This window comes from Larus michahellis, chromosome Z (genome assembly GCF_964199755.1).
Source record: "Larus michahellis chromosome Z, bLarMic1.1, whole genome shotgun sequence".
NCBI classification, from domain to species: Eukaryota; Metazoa; Chordata; class Aves; order Charadriiformes; family Laridae; genus Larus; species Larus michahellis.
In genome coordinates this window covers 46,616,278-46,636,353 of record NC_133930.1, presented here as the reverse complement: position 1 = coordinate 46,636,353, position 20,076 = coordinate 46,616,278, and the positions used below count along the sequence as shown (strand labels likewise).

The 20,076-nt window shown below is 38.2% G+C and overlaps 1 protein-coding gene across 3 annotated transcripts in view; it reads left to right on the top strand.

Annotated features, from left to right (window-relative positions):
• Nucleotides 1-20,076, top strand: part of CNTNAP4 (contactin associated protein family member 4) — a 249,043-nt gene that overhangs the window by 85,479 nt on the left and 143,488 nt on the right. For all 3 annotated transcript variants that reach the window (XM_074570147.1, XM_074570146.1, XM_074570145.1), the window contains exon 3: nt 1,620-1,813. In XM_074570147.1, the coding sequence (XP_074426248.1) occupies nt 1,620-1,813 (194 nt within the window). The remainder of the gene's footprint in view (nt 1-1,619; nt 1,814-20,076) is intronic.

Genomic DNA, 20,076 nt, shown 5'->3' with positions numbered 1-20,076 from the left:
TTCAAATTTTGAAGGAATCTCTTCAGAAGCTGACAATTTTTGCCCATTTCATCAACTTGCATGTGCAAACATTTGGGTTTTTTGAGTTATGTGGTATGAATATAAGAGCTAAAAAAAAAAAATAAAGATACACAGTCTTTAACTCCAACAATAGATTTAAATCTGTTACATTTTAATTAGTTCATAAATGTGTGAACAAAGGAATTGTTACATACTTGGAGCTTTATATGTTTCTCTCGGCTCTTTCCACTTACCTTGCTCTGTAGAATAAACTTCATGTTTTGTCGCTCATGAACACCTATATGATTTCCCACCATTTTATTTTCAAATGACAGTTTTAAATCCCCAAATATCAATTCTCTTTCTTTTCTTTTTTTGTAAAGGAGGTAATGTTAAGAACTTGACTCATGACCCTGAACAGAATTAAACCATATATAATATTTTATTTTATTATATGTTATGCATCTTGAAGCCTATACAAGCCTAAGTTTGGTTTGCAGTTGTCTGTTTCCACATAATACAGTGTTTATCGATTCTTGTGGGAGCTATATATGTTTGTTCTCCTTATTCTGTGCCTGTATTTTTAAAGAACTTTTCAAGGTGCCTCTTATGGTGTGTGAGTTTGTCTGAATTAGATCTAAATCTGTACCCGATTCTCTAATAAAACCCACCAGATGCTAATCCTGTCTGAATACTTGCAAAGTTTGCAAAATATTTTAATAAAACAACATTTTTTCTAATGAGGTTGTTTGCAATCTACCCTTGGGCTTTTCCATCCAACTTGACAGACATGGTAGTAGCCTGACCTCAGTAAATAAAGGCAAACTAAGGACGACAAGGGAAAACTGAATTGATGTGATAGCTTTCTTCATTTCAACATGTTTTTGTGATTAGTTAAAATACTGTAGGAATTTTATATGTAACCATATGTTTTGGGTTAAACTTTATCTTTGCGAACTGGTCTGTTTCCTTATTGAAACTGCATGTGTATACCTCATAGTCTTTTACTCCTTTGCCTACAAATTGGTTGGTTGCTTTAAGAAGCATGTGTATATTTATCATCTAACTGTACTTTATTGCTTCATACATGCATCTGTATATCCAGGCCTCACAGAACAGAATCACACAGCATCATGAGTCATTTGGGTTAGACGGGACCTCAGGAGAACTTATAGTCCATATAAAATAAAATGAGGGGTATAAAACAAATAATCAAAATTCTGAGTTTTTTACTTAAAGGGCTTTGTCTAATTGGATAAGAATTACTCTGTAAAATTCATTATGAAAGTTAGAGAAAAAAGGGAGCGAACAACTTGACAACAACTTTTAATAGTTATAATTGGTTACACATATCAAGTAATCATTATAAATTTTTAAAATAGTTGCTAAATATTATCAAGATGGTTTAGGTGCAACTATATCTTGAATTAGAATCATAGAATCATAGAATGGTTTGGGTTGGAAAGAAATTTTAAAGATCATCTACTTTCAAACCCTGCCTTAGACAAGGACATCTTTCACTAGATCAGGTTACTCAAATTAATTAATTCATTTTTACATGTACAAGTTTTGTATTGTTCTTTTAGGAATACATTTCAATCTTTTCCATTTTTTTTAAGGTGCTGGTGGCTGGTCTCCACTTGTGTCCAATCAATATCAATGGCTTCAGATTGATCTTGGTGAAAGAACTGAGATTACTGCTGTTGCTACTCAAGGTGGTTACGGGAGCTCCGATTGGGTAACAAGCTACTTTCTGATGTTTAGTGATAGTGGACAAAACTGGAAGCAGTATCGTCAAGAAGAAAGCATTTGGGTATGTTCTTTCAATAATGAGAGTTAAGTTTCTGCAGAAGACTTAAAATACTTGTGCTATGCATTGTTGCAAATATAAGCAAAGCAGTGGAATATAAAGAACACTGAAAGTTTTGAGATAATTAAATATACAAATTATTTTAGCTTTTGGCAAGATAAGAAAAGCTGTAAAAAGCAAACAAACATCTAAAACTAGCCTTACTTCATTACTCCATTAACTCTCAAGGAGGTATTCTGAGAAGTAAAAATGTACTGGAAAATCTCTTTTATCTTGCTATGTGTGGTGAAGTTGTTTTCCCAAAGTATTGATTCCAATGTGTTGAAAAACTAATAGTTGATTTGTTTTTTCTGGAACATTGAATTGGACTGTAAAAATAAAAAGAGGCAACATAAAGAAATCAAAATCATAAGCAAACAAATACCAGTTTATTTAAAAACAAATAATTATTAAGCAATATTTAATTTTTGGTCATCTAATTCAGTTTCGTTTCTGATGTTTCAACCCATTTATCTCCTATTGTCTTTGTTAATAATAATAACAACAACAATAAAAAATAATAATAAATAACGTAAGCCTTGCTATGCTTATCACCTTTTACGCATATGAATTTTATTGAGGGCAAAGGATATGCAATAGCAGACAGATGATGTCCAAAATCTACATGGAAAATTGAATGATACAGTTCTAGAGCAGAGTGGCATCTTTCCTTGATCCCCGATGATTAGCAACTTGGACTAAAGGAAGAATATTGGGTTTTGTGGTCTATCATTTTATCTTGTCAAGTTACTTCTATCCTTCTGTCCACACAAAGAGCTGATTCATTTTTAAATTTTATTACGTTTTAGGCTTCAGTTGTTTCTCACTGCAGTTAAACATTATGTTAAAATGTATTTCATTTTATGCGTTTTAATTTTGTTGACTTTTAATTCAAAATGTTCTTGTCACTCTTATTGTCAAACCCATCTATGGTATAAGGAGATTATGCAGGGGCTTGCTTGCTGCATAATTGTCCTTCTTTTTGAATTTGCTGCGTACTTCTGCTTCAGGTTGTGTTTTCGTAGCAAAAAGAAATAAATGAGTTTCTAATCTGTATGGCTGTGGGGAGTGAGAAAAGAAAAAGAATCTCCCAAATGTTAAATGAGCATAAGCTGCTGCAATATTGTCTTTGCCCTCTTCGGACAGACTGATAAAACAAATCTTATTGGTAGAGCTGCTTGATAGCTTCAGTGAGGACTCTTTTGAAATCCCATATTGGTATTGCAAAAAATTATGTAGATTGTTATTTCTTGAATATTGCCACCAGTAAAATATCAAACCAAAACTGTTAAATGCTGATGCAGACATTGGGGTAAGGAGGTTGCTAGATCTGTAGGAGGGGAAAAGTAAGTCTTCAATACCATTATCTCAAGCTTTATAAAAAAATGATTATTTTAATGATTGCAATGCAGATCGGAGGTATGGCTTTCAGGCAGCGATGCATAATTCAAGGTTGTAAGCCATCATATTCATGGGTGGTCTATTGATCTTTTTTATCTGTCTTTATTTAAGACTTCTGCTTCTAGGGGAATACATTTTCTCTTTTCTGAACTAATGCATAGATGTAGTCGTGGAATGAAACTCTTAAATCTCTATTTTATAGATATTCTCTGATTGTTACCTGTTTATGTTAAGTCTTCTTAAATGAAGTGCCCAAGTTCATTTTCGGCAAGAATACCCACATTTTATGATACTTTACTGTGTTATTTCTGTCCTCTTCTTAACTGGGTCAGTGCCCTGTTACAAAACTGCTTACCAGAGGTAATTTTTTTCCTTTTTTTTTTTTTACTACTGCTGTGCATTAGAAAGACAGAAGATGCCCATTTTTGAGGGCCCTGTGTTGCTATAAGTATTTCAGAATTCTTCACCGTATGTAAGGATTTGCACTTTGAAACCACTCTTTCTAAACTTAAGTAGAAAATATACTTACCTTCTGTACACTTGCACAGCTCCCTACCTTTTATTTTCCTTTTCAGAAGTTAGTTTTGAGTTGTCTTTGTCACCTTATGGCTTATCTTAAGGTTTTGAAGCTCCTGTCATCAGTGGAGCTGATCACAGTTTTTTCACTCACTCTAAAATTTTTATAACTGAGATGCAAAGAGGACTATCTAGGCATCTGCAAATGACCTAGTTATAAAAACTTTCTTTATAGTCTGTGGAAAGGATAGTCTGTTCTAAGGCTTGTTCTTCTGACCTTAGATGTCTTTTATAGGTTGGAATGAATTACATACAGCTATTTTACCCCTCCCCTATCTATAAATGTTTCATTGCCGTTTGGTGCTGAATTTGGATATAGATACTCTAAACTTAGGTGAGATGAACCTTTCTCCCCTCTTGTGCTTTTGTGGCTGCTAAATATGATTCGTCTTCACTTCTATGCCTATTAGGAATTGGTTTAGAAGGAATCGTGGTGACCATAGTCTTTACCCATGCAATATACCTTGATCTCAGAACATTAACAAAGTAAATGTATGCCTTACTTGCTATTGTATACCTGTAAGGAATTTCTCTTTCATGTAGAGTCTATTTACTATTTTAAATCCTTTAATTACCAATGGTACTTTTGAAAGACAAATTCCATTACAGTTACTAGGACTGCTTTCATTGTAGATTAAGTATTGTTAAGTATAGTTAGGTATAGTTTTTTAATTAGGTTTTTTTCTTAGTTTGACAAAAAAGTCTATTTTCACACTCATTTTGATTTCTTTCCTCACTGACGTGACTATCACTGTCTTTTTTAAAGTTATCTCTAAATATTTTCTGTACTGTTCTTGATATGTATGTTAAGATTTTTCAGGGAGCGATTCCTAGGTTCAATATTAACAACATTTTTAAAGTTGGTACAGTTCTGGTCAAAATATAATTATGAAGTGATATAGTTGTTATTAATGGTAAAATACATCTTTTTTGACAGAAATATTTGCTTGTGAGCAGGATCAGTTTAATATTGGAAGGAGATTAATTCAAATCAATTTTAGATTAATGTTACCGTAAATGTAAATCTGTTTGAACAAGGAAAGCTGGGTGTCGCTATGTGTATGTACTTCAATCTATTTCTATTTTTTTCCATTTCTTAGGGTAAAATTCCAAATACAGTAAAGACCAACCTTCCAAGCCTAACCTTTCATATAGTTCTTTTTTTACCTCTAAAATGAGCAGTGCAGTTGCCAATCTGCTTGTATATTAAGCTATCAGACATTTACTCTTGAGAGGACAATTCTTTTCACTAGTTTTCTTTCAAACTTACGGTAAAACATCATAAAAATTGTATGGTAAACTTAAGCTTTGGTTCAAGAAATGCTAAGAAAATTTTTACTTCTTTAAATACTACATTAAATAGTATTTTGTATTCTCGATATGATCACCTGCATTTTACCTGTGAAGAATCTAATGTAATTGCTAGTTTATTTTATCTATTTGGGGCCACATGTATTAATCCTTTTAACGAGTGTAATTTCCAGTTTTAACTAATTTCATAGTTTTGTATCACAAATGTTTTTATGCTGGGTACTCTCTCCTTAACATTACTAATTAAATATTTCTTTTAAAAGAACAGTAATAAGGTGACAGGGATTATATTCTCCATCATTTTCAAAAGGAAGAGATAAGAGGGGGAAGAAGGAGAGGAATTTATAGTTTGAATGATAAGTTTCCCATTGCTGATAGTTTCAGTGAAAGCACGAGTGACACAGCTCATGGGGAAATGCACCAAAATGACATTCATTAGCAGGATCTTTGAAGACGAAAAGAGATAAAATTTCTTTTCAATTAAAAGTTGACCAATTCTTCTCTGATACGGATAGGGAAATACACAAAAATTCTGCCTTCAGGTTTTGTGGGTTTTGTTTGGTTTTTTGGTTTGTGTTTTTTGGTCTTTTTTTCTGAGAGATTAATCATTTGCCTGTTTCACAACTACGATCCAATTTGCAGATTTATTTGTTTTGTGTCTTTCTTCCAAAAATTATATCCAAAGCAGAGGAATTAAAACTAATATTTATACAATGTTAACTTAAATTTTATGAAATTCTGACCATTTTCGTAACATCTGATTCAAAAGGCAAATCTTTGCAATGTAGAAGTATTTTTATGTCTGTGTATATTTTTATGTATATTTAAGTTCTGAGATCTATTTTCCATTTTATATACCATAGCTGAAGTTAAACATTAAAGCTGGAAGTTTGTTTTGTCATAATTTTCTCAATCTTGTGAGTTTGCATAGAAGTAGTTTCACTCTAGCAGTTACTATTCTCAATTTATATAATAAAATAGTATGAATGTTGAATGATTTGTTGTGCATGCATAGCTATTTATATTCCCAAGGACAGGCATGTCACTTTTTCTGCTGCTACTCACACAAAATAAGAACCTCTTTATCTATAAATTAAAGTAAATTAATTATCTGTAAATTAAAGGGTAGTGGCTTCAACACAGTTGGTTCTGATTTGTTGCAGCTTGTTCATCATTTGTCTTGCATTTTCAGTCAAAAAACTCCCAACAGAACATTTTTAACTACTTGACTAAACTACGTAACTCAAGGACATAATAACAACTTAGCTTCTACTGACCTCTGTCATTCTGTAAAATCCTCAAAGAGAAAATCAGAGTTTGTCAAATTGCATAATTTTTGTGTGTATTTATGCACTACAAAGTGCACCATTATGTTTAAAGTGGTTACAAAAAATATTTGGAGCTTTAAATTTTTAAATTCTTCATTGTAAAGGATAATAGCATAAAAGACAATCAAACTGTGTTTTACTTTATCATGTAGATTAACAATCCTCTGCATTTTGTGCAGACTGTTATTTAATAATAATAATAATAATAATAAAGAAACTGAATGTGTATCACAAAAATGTAAAATGTATCGTCGGCATCAAAATGTCTTGTCTTTAAAATGTTCTGTTTGTCATGGCATCACTATCGTCCACAGCATTAGATATACAAATCTAATACACAAAACGAAGAGCCACTGACTGGAAGGATGGGAATCAGGAAGAACATAGTGAAAAATGGTGATTATCAAATTCTCTGCAGGCGAGAAGTAAATTTTCTGGCAATATTGAATTACATTAAAGGTTCTTAGGATCTGAAAGTGAGATATGGTCCTTCAAAGTATAATGGCACATAAACAGATCAACTGTCCATGTTAGCTTAAGATGATAATGACTTTCACCTTTAAAAGTTTGTGTGTTATTAAGGTAAATACCAAATGTACTTTTTATAGAGTATGCAGAATGATATTACATAAGCTTTTTTAGGTTTTTGTATTTATATTTTCTTCCTTATTTTACCATTATCATAATTACAGTGAACCAGACATGAATGGTTCCATGAAAAAATAAATCTTTTTTTCCAGACCCATTTAGATTGTATATATAATAGTGCATATCCATATGGTGTTAACTGTCTATTGTAATCATGTTTTTCTGTCACCGAATATAGTTATGGCAAGGAGATAATTCTATTTTGTGTAGCAGATTTGGCTTATTTCACAGCTTAATGTAACATAAGGGTTTGGTGTTTGTGGGGGGGGTTTTGTGTGCTTTGGGGGTGGCATGTTTCTGAGTAAGAGATTTGCATTGGAAATGGGTATTATTATCTTCCATTGAAACCATCCAGTATGGGTCCAAACAAGAACCTAAAATCCCATCTGAGATGAGAAAGATGAGGTTCAGTGCAAAAGGGTTGGATACTATGGGATCTGCTGAAAAGAGACACATGAAATGTTTGCTTAGTCTGTTATTTCACTTGATGTGAAGAGGAAAATACAGACAGGTGAATAATTCATAGCTAAAAATTTATTCAGTGAATGTTTGCATTTTCTGCCTGAGAATTGTCTGTTAGAATGTGATTTACATAAATGAATTTGCTCTTTTCAAATTATTTGTAGAATATGCCTTTAAAAATAGTTTGTGATTTTTATTCAGCTTGCTTCAGGAACATATCCCAGGCTATTTTCAATATGTACACAGATGACAATGATATGTTATAATTCCCCAACTAAGTAACCGTAAGTGTTAAGATGAGGGCTTTCTGAGTAAAGGTTCAAAATAATGAACTTGAAATTAATTTTGCAGAAGAATTCTATACTAATTTCATGACACTGTGGTGAATATATTTACAGTACCCCATGAATTAGAAAACTGTGGGTAGGAAAAACAAATGAGATATGAAAATAGTTAAAGCGTTTAATTTTAAAAAGATTTTGAGTGATCAGTTTTAACATCTGCACAGTTCTAGGGGAAATTAAATGCAAGTATCTTGGTACTGTTAATCTTGTGGATATTTCTGGTAACATCTGATTCCTTGCTCTTCCTCTTTGGTGCCACAGCAGCTGCTTGTCTTTTGTAATGGCCAGAAATAGTATATTCAAAAGCATTTTCAAAGCTCTTTGCCTACCTGCTAAGATGTTACAAAATGACACAAAACCTGACCTCTTTTTCTTCACTGCAAGCAAAATAATGTTTTGGTGTATGTACAACTGTACACCCACACTCACAAACACAGAGATATATTGCACCATTGAAAACTGAGTGGTAAAGATTCTATTGAAGACAATTTGCATAAAAATAAACTTTGTATGTCTCTATAATTGAGGGAAATAGGGGTAGACTGGTGTCTGGTAATATTACTCAAACAATATTTCACCCACTGTTTGCATGGGGAAAAAAGCTTACAAGTGTGTAGTTGGAACTCAAAAAGAGAAACAATTGAGTGGAGAAAAACGCTGGGGATGCAGGAAGAGGCGTAAGAAAACAAAGGACGAGAATACTCTGAGGCAGGGTAAAAGGAACTGGAGAAAAATGAAAAATGCAGTATGAAGAAAATCAGAGATACGAGGAAGCTTGGACGGAATAATAAATGCATGGGTCTATTGTGCAGAAGCTTTTCTGAAACTTGCTGCATGTATAAGCTTCCATTTATGATGAGGACATTATGACTTCTGTCTAAAACATTAAAATTTCTGAACTTAAAAGTTAAGCTTTTGGATTTCTGTATCCACTCCTAAATAAAATGCACTCTGACCACATTGCTATTTTTAAACACTTAAATGACAATCTAATATGGCTAATTTAGCAGTCACAATGATTAATGCTCTTTATAAAGTACGTTAAGAGATGAATGCATGTGTCAAGGTTAACCTGTCCCAGAATATTTAATATAAGCTAAAAGGAAGAAAAAAAATATTGAAACATCGGCAAATAACACAGTGTTCTAGACAAAACCTAGTAAATTGTGTAGATAAGCATTAAGGAAAGTATTAAGGTTATATTGTAAAGGTTATATTGTCCTAAAGCATTCTTTCTTAAAAAAATAGGAGATAAGTTCTGACATTTAGTACTACAACTGTTGCATCTGCTCTTTATACAGCCTTAAGGCACCCAGTCTCCTAAATTAAGCTCCTACTCTAATTTACAGTTCTAATATATTAAGCACCTACTTCAATTAGTTTACAGCTTTAGTATATCAAACCCTACTTCACAGGTCCATGGTCCTAGCTGCCAGCTGTGGTTAGACCACAACAGATGTGTTTGGTTTGCTCAAGGCCTATTGAGCTAGCGAGACCCCACATTCAGCTTCTCTCTTGTTTACCCCGGCAACTCTCTTAGACGTAGCAAAAATACTTTCAGAAATGGATTTCAGATCTCTTTTGGAAGCATATCTGTATTATACATGAATTTGTTTTTATGCCTAGTATAATCCCTGAGGTTTAAAGCCAACTGAAGAGAAAGCCCTGAATTTTTATAAAAACTCTGGTCATTGAACCTCAGAGAAAACCTCAACTTTATTTTAAGTATGTACAGTCTTAGTCTTGGTATGCCCTTTTAGATACTTAAAATTCCTTTAGAGAACTTTTTAAACATTGAAATTGTTGACTCTTAAAAGTAGAAATAGGAATTTGGAGATCTAGGTGTTGTTGAATTGCTTGAACCTGGGAGCTCCAAAGTACACTTAGATGCCCAAATTCTTATTTCAACTTGCAGGAATCTGATTTTAATCTGTCAGCGGTTTCAATCCAATCTTCATCTGTTTCTGCTCTTTTGCTGGATTTGTATTTCTGTAAAAAAAGATAGCATGATTAATAATCTTCTTCTCTTGCATGACTGGATGACACTTTTCAGTTTGAATGGGAATTGCTGTGCATCAGCAGTAGTGTTTTATAATTTTGCTGGTGGGGTTTGGTTTGTTTTTGTTCTGTTTGGGTTTTTTTTCCCCTTTGCTGTTGCAGTTGTATGTTTCTTTTTGTCCCAGTTCGTGTACCAGACTACTGAAGAAGTAAAATCTGCCATTATGCTTCTGTAGCCATTCCATTCCACCATACACAGCAGAAGTCCCTGTTATTTCTAGTGCCGTATGATCTAACATGGAATAAGTTTGCAATAGCACACTGCACTCCAAACCCATGCCTAAGCATTCACTGGCAACTTCTGTCTTGTTGTTTCCTTAAGTAGTTAAAGTTATAGATAATGGCAAGGCATGAGCTTCTAAATGCTCTTAGAATACAGAAACTTCTGGGAAAAAAAAAATAATCTGTTCTTAAAGTACATTTCTTATATGGGAAAATTATAGAGACAGCTACAGAGCCAGCTGAGGAGCCGGAAGTGGAACCAGCACCCCCAGCAGCAGATTTAAAGGAGGCAGGGTGGGACCACTCACTCTCCTCATAAAAGAAGCCCTTCAGGAGCGCAGCGACCAGGTCCCTGGACACTGAGCAAGCAAGCAGTGAGTGGGCGTTGCCTGGTCATCACCCAGGGAGTCGCCTGGGAGCACCACGACAATGGTGGGCTTCCTGGGTGGGTGGAGAGACCAGGCAAACAGGGTGCAGCACAACAGTCCGTTCGTAGCAGTTCACGCGGCAGTTCGCGCGAGTGAGTGCTGAAAGACTGCCAACCCAGCCAGGAAGCAATGGTGTCTACTCGGAAGAAGACCATGGCATCCATGAGCTCCACGCCCACCAGCTCTGATGCAGCCTTTCAGACGTAACTCTTGTGGGAACATGCCACCACAGAGACATCAGGCTCTAGGGCATGCCCTGCTCTTGTGCCGGTGTCGGATGGCAGTGATGGGCACGCCTGTGGGATATGTGCCCAGGTAGAGGAGCTCCTCCGCTTAGTGATGGAGCTCTGGGAGGAGGTAAGCAGGGCCATCAGGGAATGTGAGAGAGAGAGACACTTGGAGTAACACCCTGCCTCCCACGACAGAAACCAAGCAGGCAGACAGAACCCCTGCAACAGAGAGCTCCCTCTCCTCTCTCCGCCTGACTGAATGTGGTGACTTGGAGGACAGGGGGCAGAGGACAGGGGGCAATGGCAAGAAGTTCCTGCCCGGTGCAACAGGTGCCACAGTCATGACCACCCAGCACTACCCCACCTTCGCAGATGCCATTGTGTAACAGGTACAGTGCTCTGCAAGGGAACCTGGACAATGATGAGCATGATAGTTCTCCTACCTTGGAGGTGTCTGTGCGGTGTAGTCAGACCACCCCCCTGCATCAAAACCTCTGCAGTAAAGAAGAAAAGATGGGTCATTGTCATAGGTGACTTGCTACTGAAGGAAGTGGAAGACCAAATATGCAGACTGGACCAGCTACATAGGGAGGTCTACTGCCTCCCTGCGGCCCAGGTCAAGGATGTGAAGAGGAAGCTTCCTTCCCTGGTGTGGCCCTCAGATTATTATCCCCCTTTGATCTTTCAGGTAGGCAGCGACAAGGTAGTGAGAAGAAGTCTGAGGGCAATGAAGAGAGATTTCAGGACCCTGGCACGGCTGGTCAAGGGGTCAGGAGCATAAGTTGTGTTCTCCTCTATCCCCCCAGTTGCAGGGAATGATGAGGGGGTAAATAAGAGGAGGGAGCAGATGCCTGTCTCCGAGCCTGGTCCTATCATCAGGACTTTGGGTTCTTTGACCATGGCCTGATTTACAAGACGCCAAGCCTGCTGGTAACGGGTGGGAATAGCTTATCTTGCAGGGGGAAAAGGGTTCTAGGAGAAGAGTTATCGGGGCTCATTGAGAGGGCTTTAAACTAGATTTGAAGGGGACTGGGGATGCTACTGGGCTTGCCAGTGAGGCGTCTGGGTGTAGTAGCTCAGCAAGGTGAGGTGGTGGAGTTGCTCGTTATGGGAGAGAGCATCTGGAATGTATCGAGCTGTCCCTGGGGGCAGATGAAGAGAGGGTTGAGAGCTTATGGGTAAGGATTAAGGGGAGGCGAATATGAGAGACACTGTTGTGGGTGTTTATTACAGGCCACCTGATCAGGATGGGGAAGCTGATGAGGCCTTCTCCAGACAGCTGAAAGTAGCCTCGCAATCACAGGCCTTGGTTCTCATTGGGGACTTCAGTCACCCTGATATCTGCTGAGAAGGCTACCCAGCCAGGCATGCCCAGTCCAGGAGGTTCCTCCAGTGTATTGATGATAACTTTTTGACACAGGTGGTGCAGGAGCCAACAAGGATAGGTGTACTACTGGAGCTAGTACTGACAAACACAGGGGGACTGGTGTAGGACATTAAGATTGGGGGCAGCCTTGGCTGTAGTGATCATGAGAAGATAGAGTTCAGGATCATGGGTAGTATTCACAAAACAACACGAAGTAAAATCACAACCTTGGACTTCAGGAGGGCTAACCATGACCTCTTCAAGAAACTGCTTGGAGAGATCTCGTGGGATAGGGCTCTGAAAATTAGGGGGACTCAAGAGAGCTGGTTGGTATTCAAAGACCACTTTCTCCAAGCTCAGGATCGTTGCATCCCTAAGAGCAAGAAATCAGGCAAGGGACGCAGGAGACTTGCATGGTTGAGCAGGGAGCTTCTGAAAAAGCTCAAGTGGAGGAAGGAAGTTTACAGTAAGTGGAAGAAGGGACTGACCACTTGGGAAGATTACAAGAATGCCGCCAGAGCGTGCAGGGATGAAACAAGGAAAGCCAAGGCTGCCTTGGAATTAAACCTGGCAATGCGATGTCAAGCTCAACAGGAAGGGTTTCTTGAAGTATATTGGAGGCAAAAGGCAAACTAGAGAAATTGTGGGCCTGCTGTTGAATGAAACAGGAGCCATGGTGACGGAGGATGTGGAGAAAGTGGAGTTACTGAATGCCTTCTTTGCTTCGTTCTTTACTGCTCTGCACAGCCCTTAGGGGTCCCAGACTTTGGAGAAAGTAACAGGGAAAGTCTGGACGAAGGAAGACTTCCTCTTGGTTGAGGAGGATCAAATGAGAGATCAGTTAAGTCAGTTGCATATCCACAAGTCCATGGTCCCCAGGGGATGCACCTGACAGTGCTGAGGGAGCTGGTGGAAGTCATTGCTGGGCTGCTCTCCATCATCTTTGAAAATTCCTGGAGAACAGGCGAGGTGCCTGAGGACTGGAGGAAAGCCAGTGTCACTCCAGTCTTCAAAAAGGGCAAGAAGGAGGACCCAGGGAACTATAGGCCAGTCAGCCTCACCTCCGTCCTTGGGAAGATGATGGAACAGCTTGTTCTTGGCGTCATCTCAAGGCATGTGGAGGAAAAGAAAGCTATCAGAAGTACTCAACATGGATTCATCAAGGGGAAATCATGTCTGACTAATCTGATAGCCTTCTATGACGGAATGACTGGATGGGTAGGTGAGGGTAGGGCAGTGGTTGTTGGCTACCTTGACTTCAGCAAGGCGTTTGACATGGTGTTCCCCAGGGGTCAGTACTGGGTCCAGTCCTCTTCAATATATCCACCAATGACCTGGATGAGGGGATAGAGTGCACCCTCAGCAAGTTCGCTGATGATGCAAAACTGGGAGGGGTGGCTGACGCACTGGAAAGCTGTGCTGCCATACAGTGAGACCTAGACAGACTGGAGAGTTGGACGGAGAGAAGCCTTATGGAACTCAATAAGGGCAAGTGTAGGGTGCGGCACCTGGGGAGGAATAACCCCATGCAGCAGTACAGGTTGGGGGCTGACCTGCTGAAGAGCAGCTCCGTGGAAAGAGACCTGGGAGTCCTGGTGGACAACAGGATGACCATGAGCCAGCAATGTGCCCTTGTGGGCAAAAAGGCCAATGGCATCCTGGGGTGCATCAAGAAGAGTGTGGCCAGCAGGTCGAGGGAGGTCATCCATCCTCCTCTACTCTGCCCTGGTGAGGCCGCACCTGGAGTCCTGTGTCCAGTTCTGGTCTCCCCGGTTCCAGAAGGACAGGGAACTGCTGGAGAGGGTACAGCAAAGGGCTACCAAGATGATAAGGTGATTGGAACGCCTTTCTTATTCAGTCTGGAAGAAAGAAGACTGAGGGGGCATCTTATCAATGCTTATAAATACTTAAAGGGTGGGTGTCAGGGGCCAGGCTGTTTTCAGTGGAGCCCGGGAACAGGAGAAGAGGTAATGGGCACAAACTTGAAAATAGGAAGTTCCATCTCAACATGAGGAGGAACTTATTTACTTTGAGGGTGGCAGAGCACTGGAAGAGGCTTCCCAGAGAGGTGGTGGAGTCTCCAACTCTGGAGACATTCAAAACCTGCCTGTCTGCGTTCCTGTGCAACCTGCTCTAGGTAAGTTCTGGCAGGGGGTTTGGACTAGATGATCTGTGGATGTCCATTCCAGCCTCTATCATTCTGTGATTCTGTGTGCTTAAAGGTAGGGTGAATTTCTACGTCTAAGACAGAGTTTATAAGAGTTAATTATGCAAGGAAAAGAACATTTTTGAGGGTATGTAAGAAATTTCTGCTGATTTTTGAAGTAAAATGATTATATAACTCTAAGTATGAATGTCTTATTTCATCAATATCACCTTCAATTGATATTAACCTGACCAGATCTTGATAAAATCTCCAGTGTGCATATTTCTTAGTTGACTTAACATTCCATGTGATCATCTGTTGCGTGAAACGGGGCCAAGTGGTTTTGGCAGAAGATAAACCCCCTTGCGTTCTAACACTCCTCACCGAGGTGGGAGGCTAGGTGCGGCTAGGTTTAAATTCTGAGTGATGCCCAATTCAGCACTATCAGTCCAATCGCGTTTAATATGTATTAAACTACTACGATTTGGATACACTAATAGTGGACTGCACCTTCAGTCTAGTCGTGCTCCTGAACTAGCACGGCCTCTCTGTAGTTTTGGTCGCGTTCAGTGAGAAAGCGAAACGAGTAGCTACTTAAACAGTGCAGTTTATTTAAACAACAGATATACAGGTTCTTTAGGATTGCCGGTGATAAATACACTGTCTGCAAAGCACGTGCAAATAAAGATATTGCTAAGTATACAAACGCGCGACAAAATTATAAACGATACAGCCTGGCTATAAATGTAGGGTAGAGAGTCTCTAGAGAAATTTCTAAGTCGCCGAGAAAGTGCTCGGTGTAATCGAAGTCTTACCCAAAGGCGTCCCTATGCGGGGGGAAGAAAGGCTCAGCCCGTCGACTGATCCCGGAAATCAGTGGTGGAATTCTTCGCAATGGTGTCTTCCCCGACATCCCCTCTCTCTTGGGCTATTTTTATATTATTTTTTTATCTTCAAAGTGGAGTTTGAGTGACTTTAGTCATACGTACTTTTATTATGATTAATGTATTCAAGGAGGAGTGTTCACACCTCGGGGGCGGATAGCCTCCGGGATGGAGGTGTGTTTTGGTACATTGTGGTGAGCAAAGTTCGCACAAAAGGACAGCATTTCATCAACATTTGACGAAATGTTGGCTCGGGTAGCGTGTAGGCCGCTTATCAGTTCCGTAGTACCATCTCGTCCCCATATCTGCTATTCGTCACAAGGGAAGGCCACGGAACAAGCGTGTTCCGTTCCATCCCTCGTGTAGTTTCGCAAACAACCTTGTACAGGGAATCACAGATGTTGCATTCTTCGTGTGCCAGCTGCGGCTGTATTCTACCTCAGAAGCCTCTTGATTTTATGACTTTCCTTAATGTGTGAACAATGCTGTATTTTTGTATTCTTGGCCGATTTAGTAATTATTCCACATCATCATATCTTCACAGTTTGGGGTAATTGTACCTTGGTAATACCATATAATTTGCTAAAATTTTACAAGCTTGTGCTTAGTATATTTTTGATTCATTTTTGTAAAAATTAATCATGTAAGAACAAACAAGGTTAATAATCTATATATCAATACTGTATAGTTTCTTGTTGCCGTATTGTTAGGACCTTTGATAAATGGAAATGAGTGGTATTTCTCTGCTGGACATATATTTAATTCTTAGCAGCGTGCATTTCCATGCTGAATAAAGAATTAGTTTTTCTCTGGTAAGCTGATGTTTAACCCATTTAAATCTACGTTTTCTATTGCCAGACAGTGACATTTGCTACCACTTGTTTTAAAGGTCATAGGTAAGTAGGTTTAAAATGAACTTTATTGCATATTTCATCCCTTGTATAAAACTTTTTAGATTTAAACTGTGAAAATAATATTTCAGTGTATTTTAAATAAGTAATTCAGCAGTTATAGCAGCATTACTCATATCTAGCAAAGATTTCTATGACATCAGTTCTATACTTTGAAAATTCAGTGAACACCTTTTTCTTTCCCACTTCTTCAGTTGCCCAATTATTTGAAGGTCACTAGCCCTAATTAAAATATCACTGACAAGAACTTCCTTAATATGCCTCAAGGTGCCCTTTCCCCTATTTCTCTATATAGTTACCTATACAGATATCAGCTGGAATTGCGTGGTTTTTTGATCTCCATGTCCTGGTTCCGGTGGGGATAGGGTTAACTTTTCCTGGTATTCCATGCCATGTGAGCCACGCCCACCCTGAGCTGCCGGGGGAGGGGGCAGGAAGTTGCTGCTTAAAAGCGGGCTGGGGCGTCCCGGGTCCGGCCGGTCGGCGAGCGGCGGGGAGCGGCGGTTCCGTAATCGCGTTTGTATATTCCCCTGTCCGTGGTGTTGTTGTTGTTTGCCTGTTCCCTTTGCTGTTTTGTTAAACTGCCTTTGTCCCAACCCAAGAGTCTTGCCTTTTCTTACGATCCTTCCTGTGTTAGGAAGGCACGTGCGAGCGGCACGTGGTTCTTTGTTGCCATCTGAGGCTAAACCACGACACTCCAGAACTGAGTCAATCAGAAAAGTTCTATGAAACATTCTAACTCATAGCATTTAACTTATTTTAACAATATGTATCTCCTTTATCAAATTATTTCTTTCCTGTATCTGTTAATTTACCTGAAGCTTTTGCAGTGGATTTCCTTGTGTGAAGGTCACAATTATTTTATTTAAATTCCATGGGCAGATTGAAACTATTTAACATCTTTGACTCATTTCAGCTATGAAAAAAAAAAACAAAAACAGGGAATTGGGCATATGGATTTTTGTGTAGATTTCAGTAACTCCCAGAATTTTCCATAAAAACCAGCTAACTTTTAATTTTGCTTGTTAAGTAAAGTTTTATTTTGTTTAGTGCACACATCATGGACATTATATATTTGTCTGTCTTACTATTGTATTCATCTTTCTGACAGCTTAGGCTGTGGAAGACATCAGAGAATTCCTGATGGGGCTCCATGGCATTTGCAAGAATCATCTCTTTTAACTAGCTGTCGGTGCAGATTTTTGCTCCTATCCCAGCATTTATTTTTATTTATTAGAGTAATGACAGGAAAATTTTAAGAAAAGTGATAGTAAATTAACTGCATAATATCCTGCATCTGAATCAGGTATTTATAGATTTTTGTGCTAAGTTCTTAGCTAAGGGAATGTATGTTCATTGTGGAATAGTAAAAATGATGTTTTAGTGTCTAGTCATAGATATGAAGTGGAGTCAGCATGGGATTTTTCTTCACATTTGTGAACTACTATTTTACCTTTGTTGCAGAATATTACACCTCTAGAAACACATCTCTTTAAGCCTTATATGACTGTGGTGGAGAGAAAAAGACTTCACTGAGAGGTTCGAATTAACAATTTATTTGGACTTCAGTCGCAGGTCCGATATGCCACTATTGCACTTTTTTATGGATACAATGGAAGAATGCACTATTGCAGTTTAAGGGAAAAAAAAAAACAAAATTCACAGAATACACTATTACCACCTAACAACTGATCCGGAAAAGTAACAAAACAAACCACCAGCGTGCTAGATATGAATACCTTAACCGAGTGCACAAATCACGCTCTTAGAGCATGCTAGACATCATACACATGTTGTTAAATCACTTATCCTCTCTCTCAGGTAAGGCCACTCAATCCCAGGAAGTAACCTTGCACACCATCCTGGACAAGGGGGGAAAGAATCTCCTACAGGCCAGCTGTATCTTTGGAAGACACCCCATTTTGCTCCCCAAAACTTTGGACATAAATATCCCGTTTCAGTGACTGGGCAGGCTTGTGCCTGAATGGATTGCGCTATCTGGAATGGTTATCTCTGGTGGTTTGATGTCCCCTTAGATAGCACTGTTTATTTTGTGATGTCTGGTCTCACACTCACTGAATAGTGGTGGGATGTGACTCAGGGCATTTTGTTTGTTAAAGGCACCATTCGGGTTTCGGTTCTTCTTGTAATGCAGTGTTGAGACCACCCCGGGCTGAGCCATTTCCACAGCTCCCCCCAAGTTATCTCTGCATAGGTGGGGATCAATAAGCATCTGCCCAGGCGAGATGGAGCTGAGTTGAATGACAACTCCCTGCATCTCACCTTTTGTGTTCTGAAACCGGTTTGGCCAGGTGATCCCATTCAATGACAGATGAATCTTTTATGAACTACCCATTTTATTATCGGGAATTTCTAATGGATTACATTAAAAATAACCATTTTGATAAATTCATTGCCACCTTCCCTTTTCTCAGTTTACCGCTTCTTACTAAGGAATCACAATAGTTATGTGATACGAAAAAAACTGAAATATGAAAAATTTGGTGAGTTGACCTGTGTTCTACTGTGAGAGGTATGTAACTATTAATGAAAAGATCTGTTTTATATTCATGGTTTATGTGCTAAGGTTGACTATGTCACTTTTTTTCCTAGGTGCTAAAATAATTAAATATTGTGCAATTATGTAATGTTAAACAGGGCATTCTGTAACTGCTTGCAATGGTGAGATGGGAGCAGCACTGCAAATACGGACAATACCAAGGGCAGAAGGGTTTAAATCTATTTTAAGGAAGATATTTTATTAGATCATGCTTGGAACAGAAGGAAGTGAATTAAGAAATAAAACTAAAAGAGAAAGGAAAAAGTATTACTGCTACCGGAGAGGATAGACTCCACTTTTGTGGATGATACAGAATAATGCATTCTTTGTCCTCTTGCTCACTGTCTGATTTTTCAGATAAGACCATAACTGAAGTCCTGGAAGGTCCCTCTGTGGATAGAAAAGAAAATGATAATGCTTTTTCAGTTCTCAGTACACACTTCGTTCCCTCACTGTCTTCCAGTATGACACATAACATATTGATTGATGTTTTCAATTTGGACATTAATTTCTTTCAGTGATGCTGGCTATATGTAATATTTTAAGTGAACGATGTTATTTTGAACTAAAATATGATGAGCAAAAAAATCTATTGAATTGCTTTTTTAAAAATCTTGGTGTAAACAGAAGTGGATTTACATGGACTTATATTACTGAGGTTAAAGTTAAAAAAGATTGTGATGCTTTTATGGATCCTTGTGTGTTAAATTGCAGAAAGCTAGTACGTATGTTTGCAGTAGCATACATGAATTCTACAATTTCTTTTTTTTTTTTTAAAGGTATATTAGCCATAAAGTCTTTTCCATAACGGTTTGTATTATTTGCATACATATGGTAATGTTAATAATACTTTGGTAGTCTGAAGACTTTCACAGGCATACAAGTGTCATCGGAAAACTGATGTATACACATCATATGAATCATCTTTTATAATTTATTATTGATTTCACAAATATACTCATGTAACTGAATCACATGACAAATATAGCATCTAGCAAGATGAAACAGGGAAAATAATGTAAATGTAAAACTGGTTTCTAGTTCTATGGATGTAAAGGTTTGGATTTTTTTAAATAGCTGAAGTATACAAAGCACGATGAGAAGAGATTAGTGGTGTTGAATACAATTGTCAAAGTTAAGCAGTCTAGTGCGATGATATTGTTTTGTGTTTATTTTTTTCTTATCACCCCACTTCTGACCTCTTAAGAAAACCAAATTGATTTATGCATATTATTCTATTTGAGATGATAAACTGTGTCCATGTCTTATTATTCATGGAAATGTAGCTCTGTGCTTACTATGTTAAAAACTCAGTGTTCTTATTCTTGCTACACTTTCCATTCAGTTGTGGA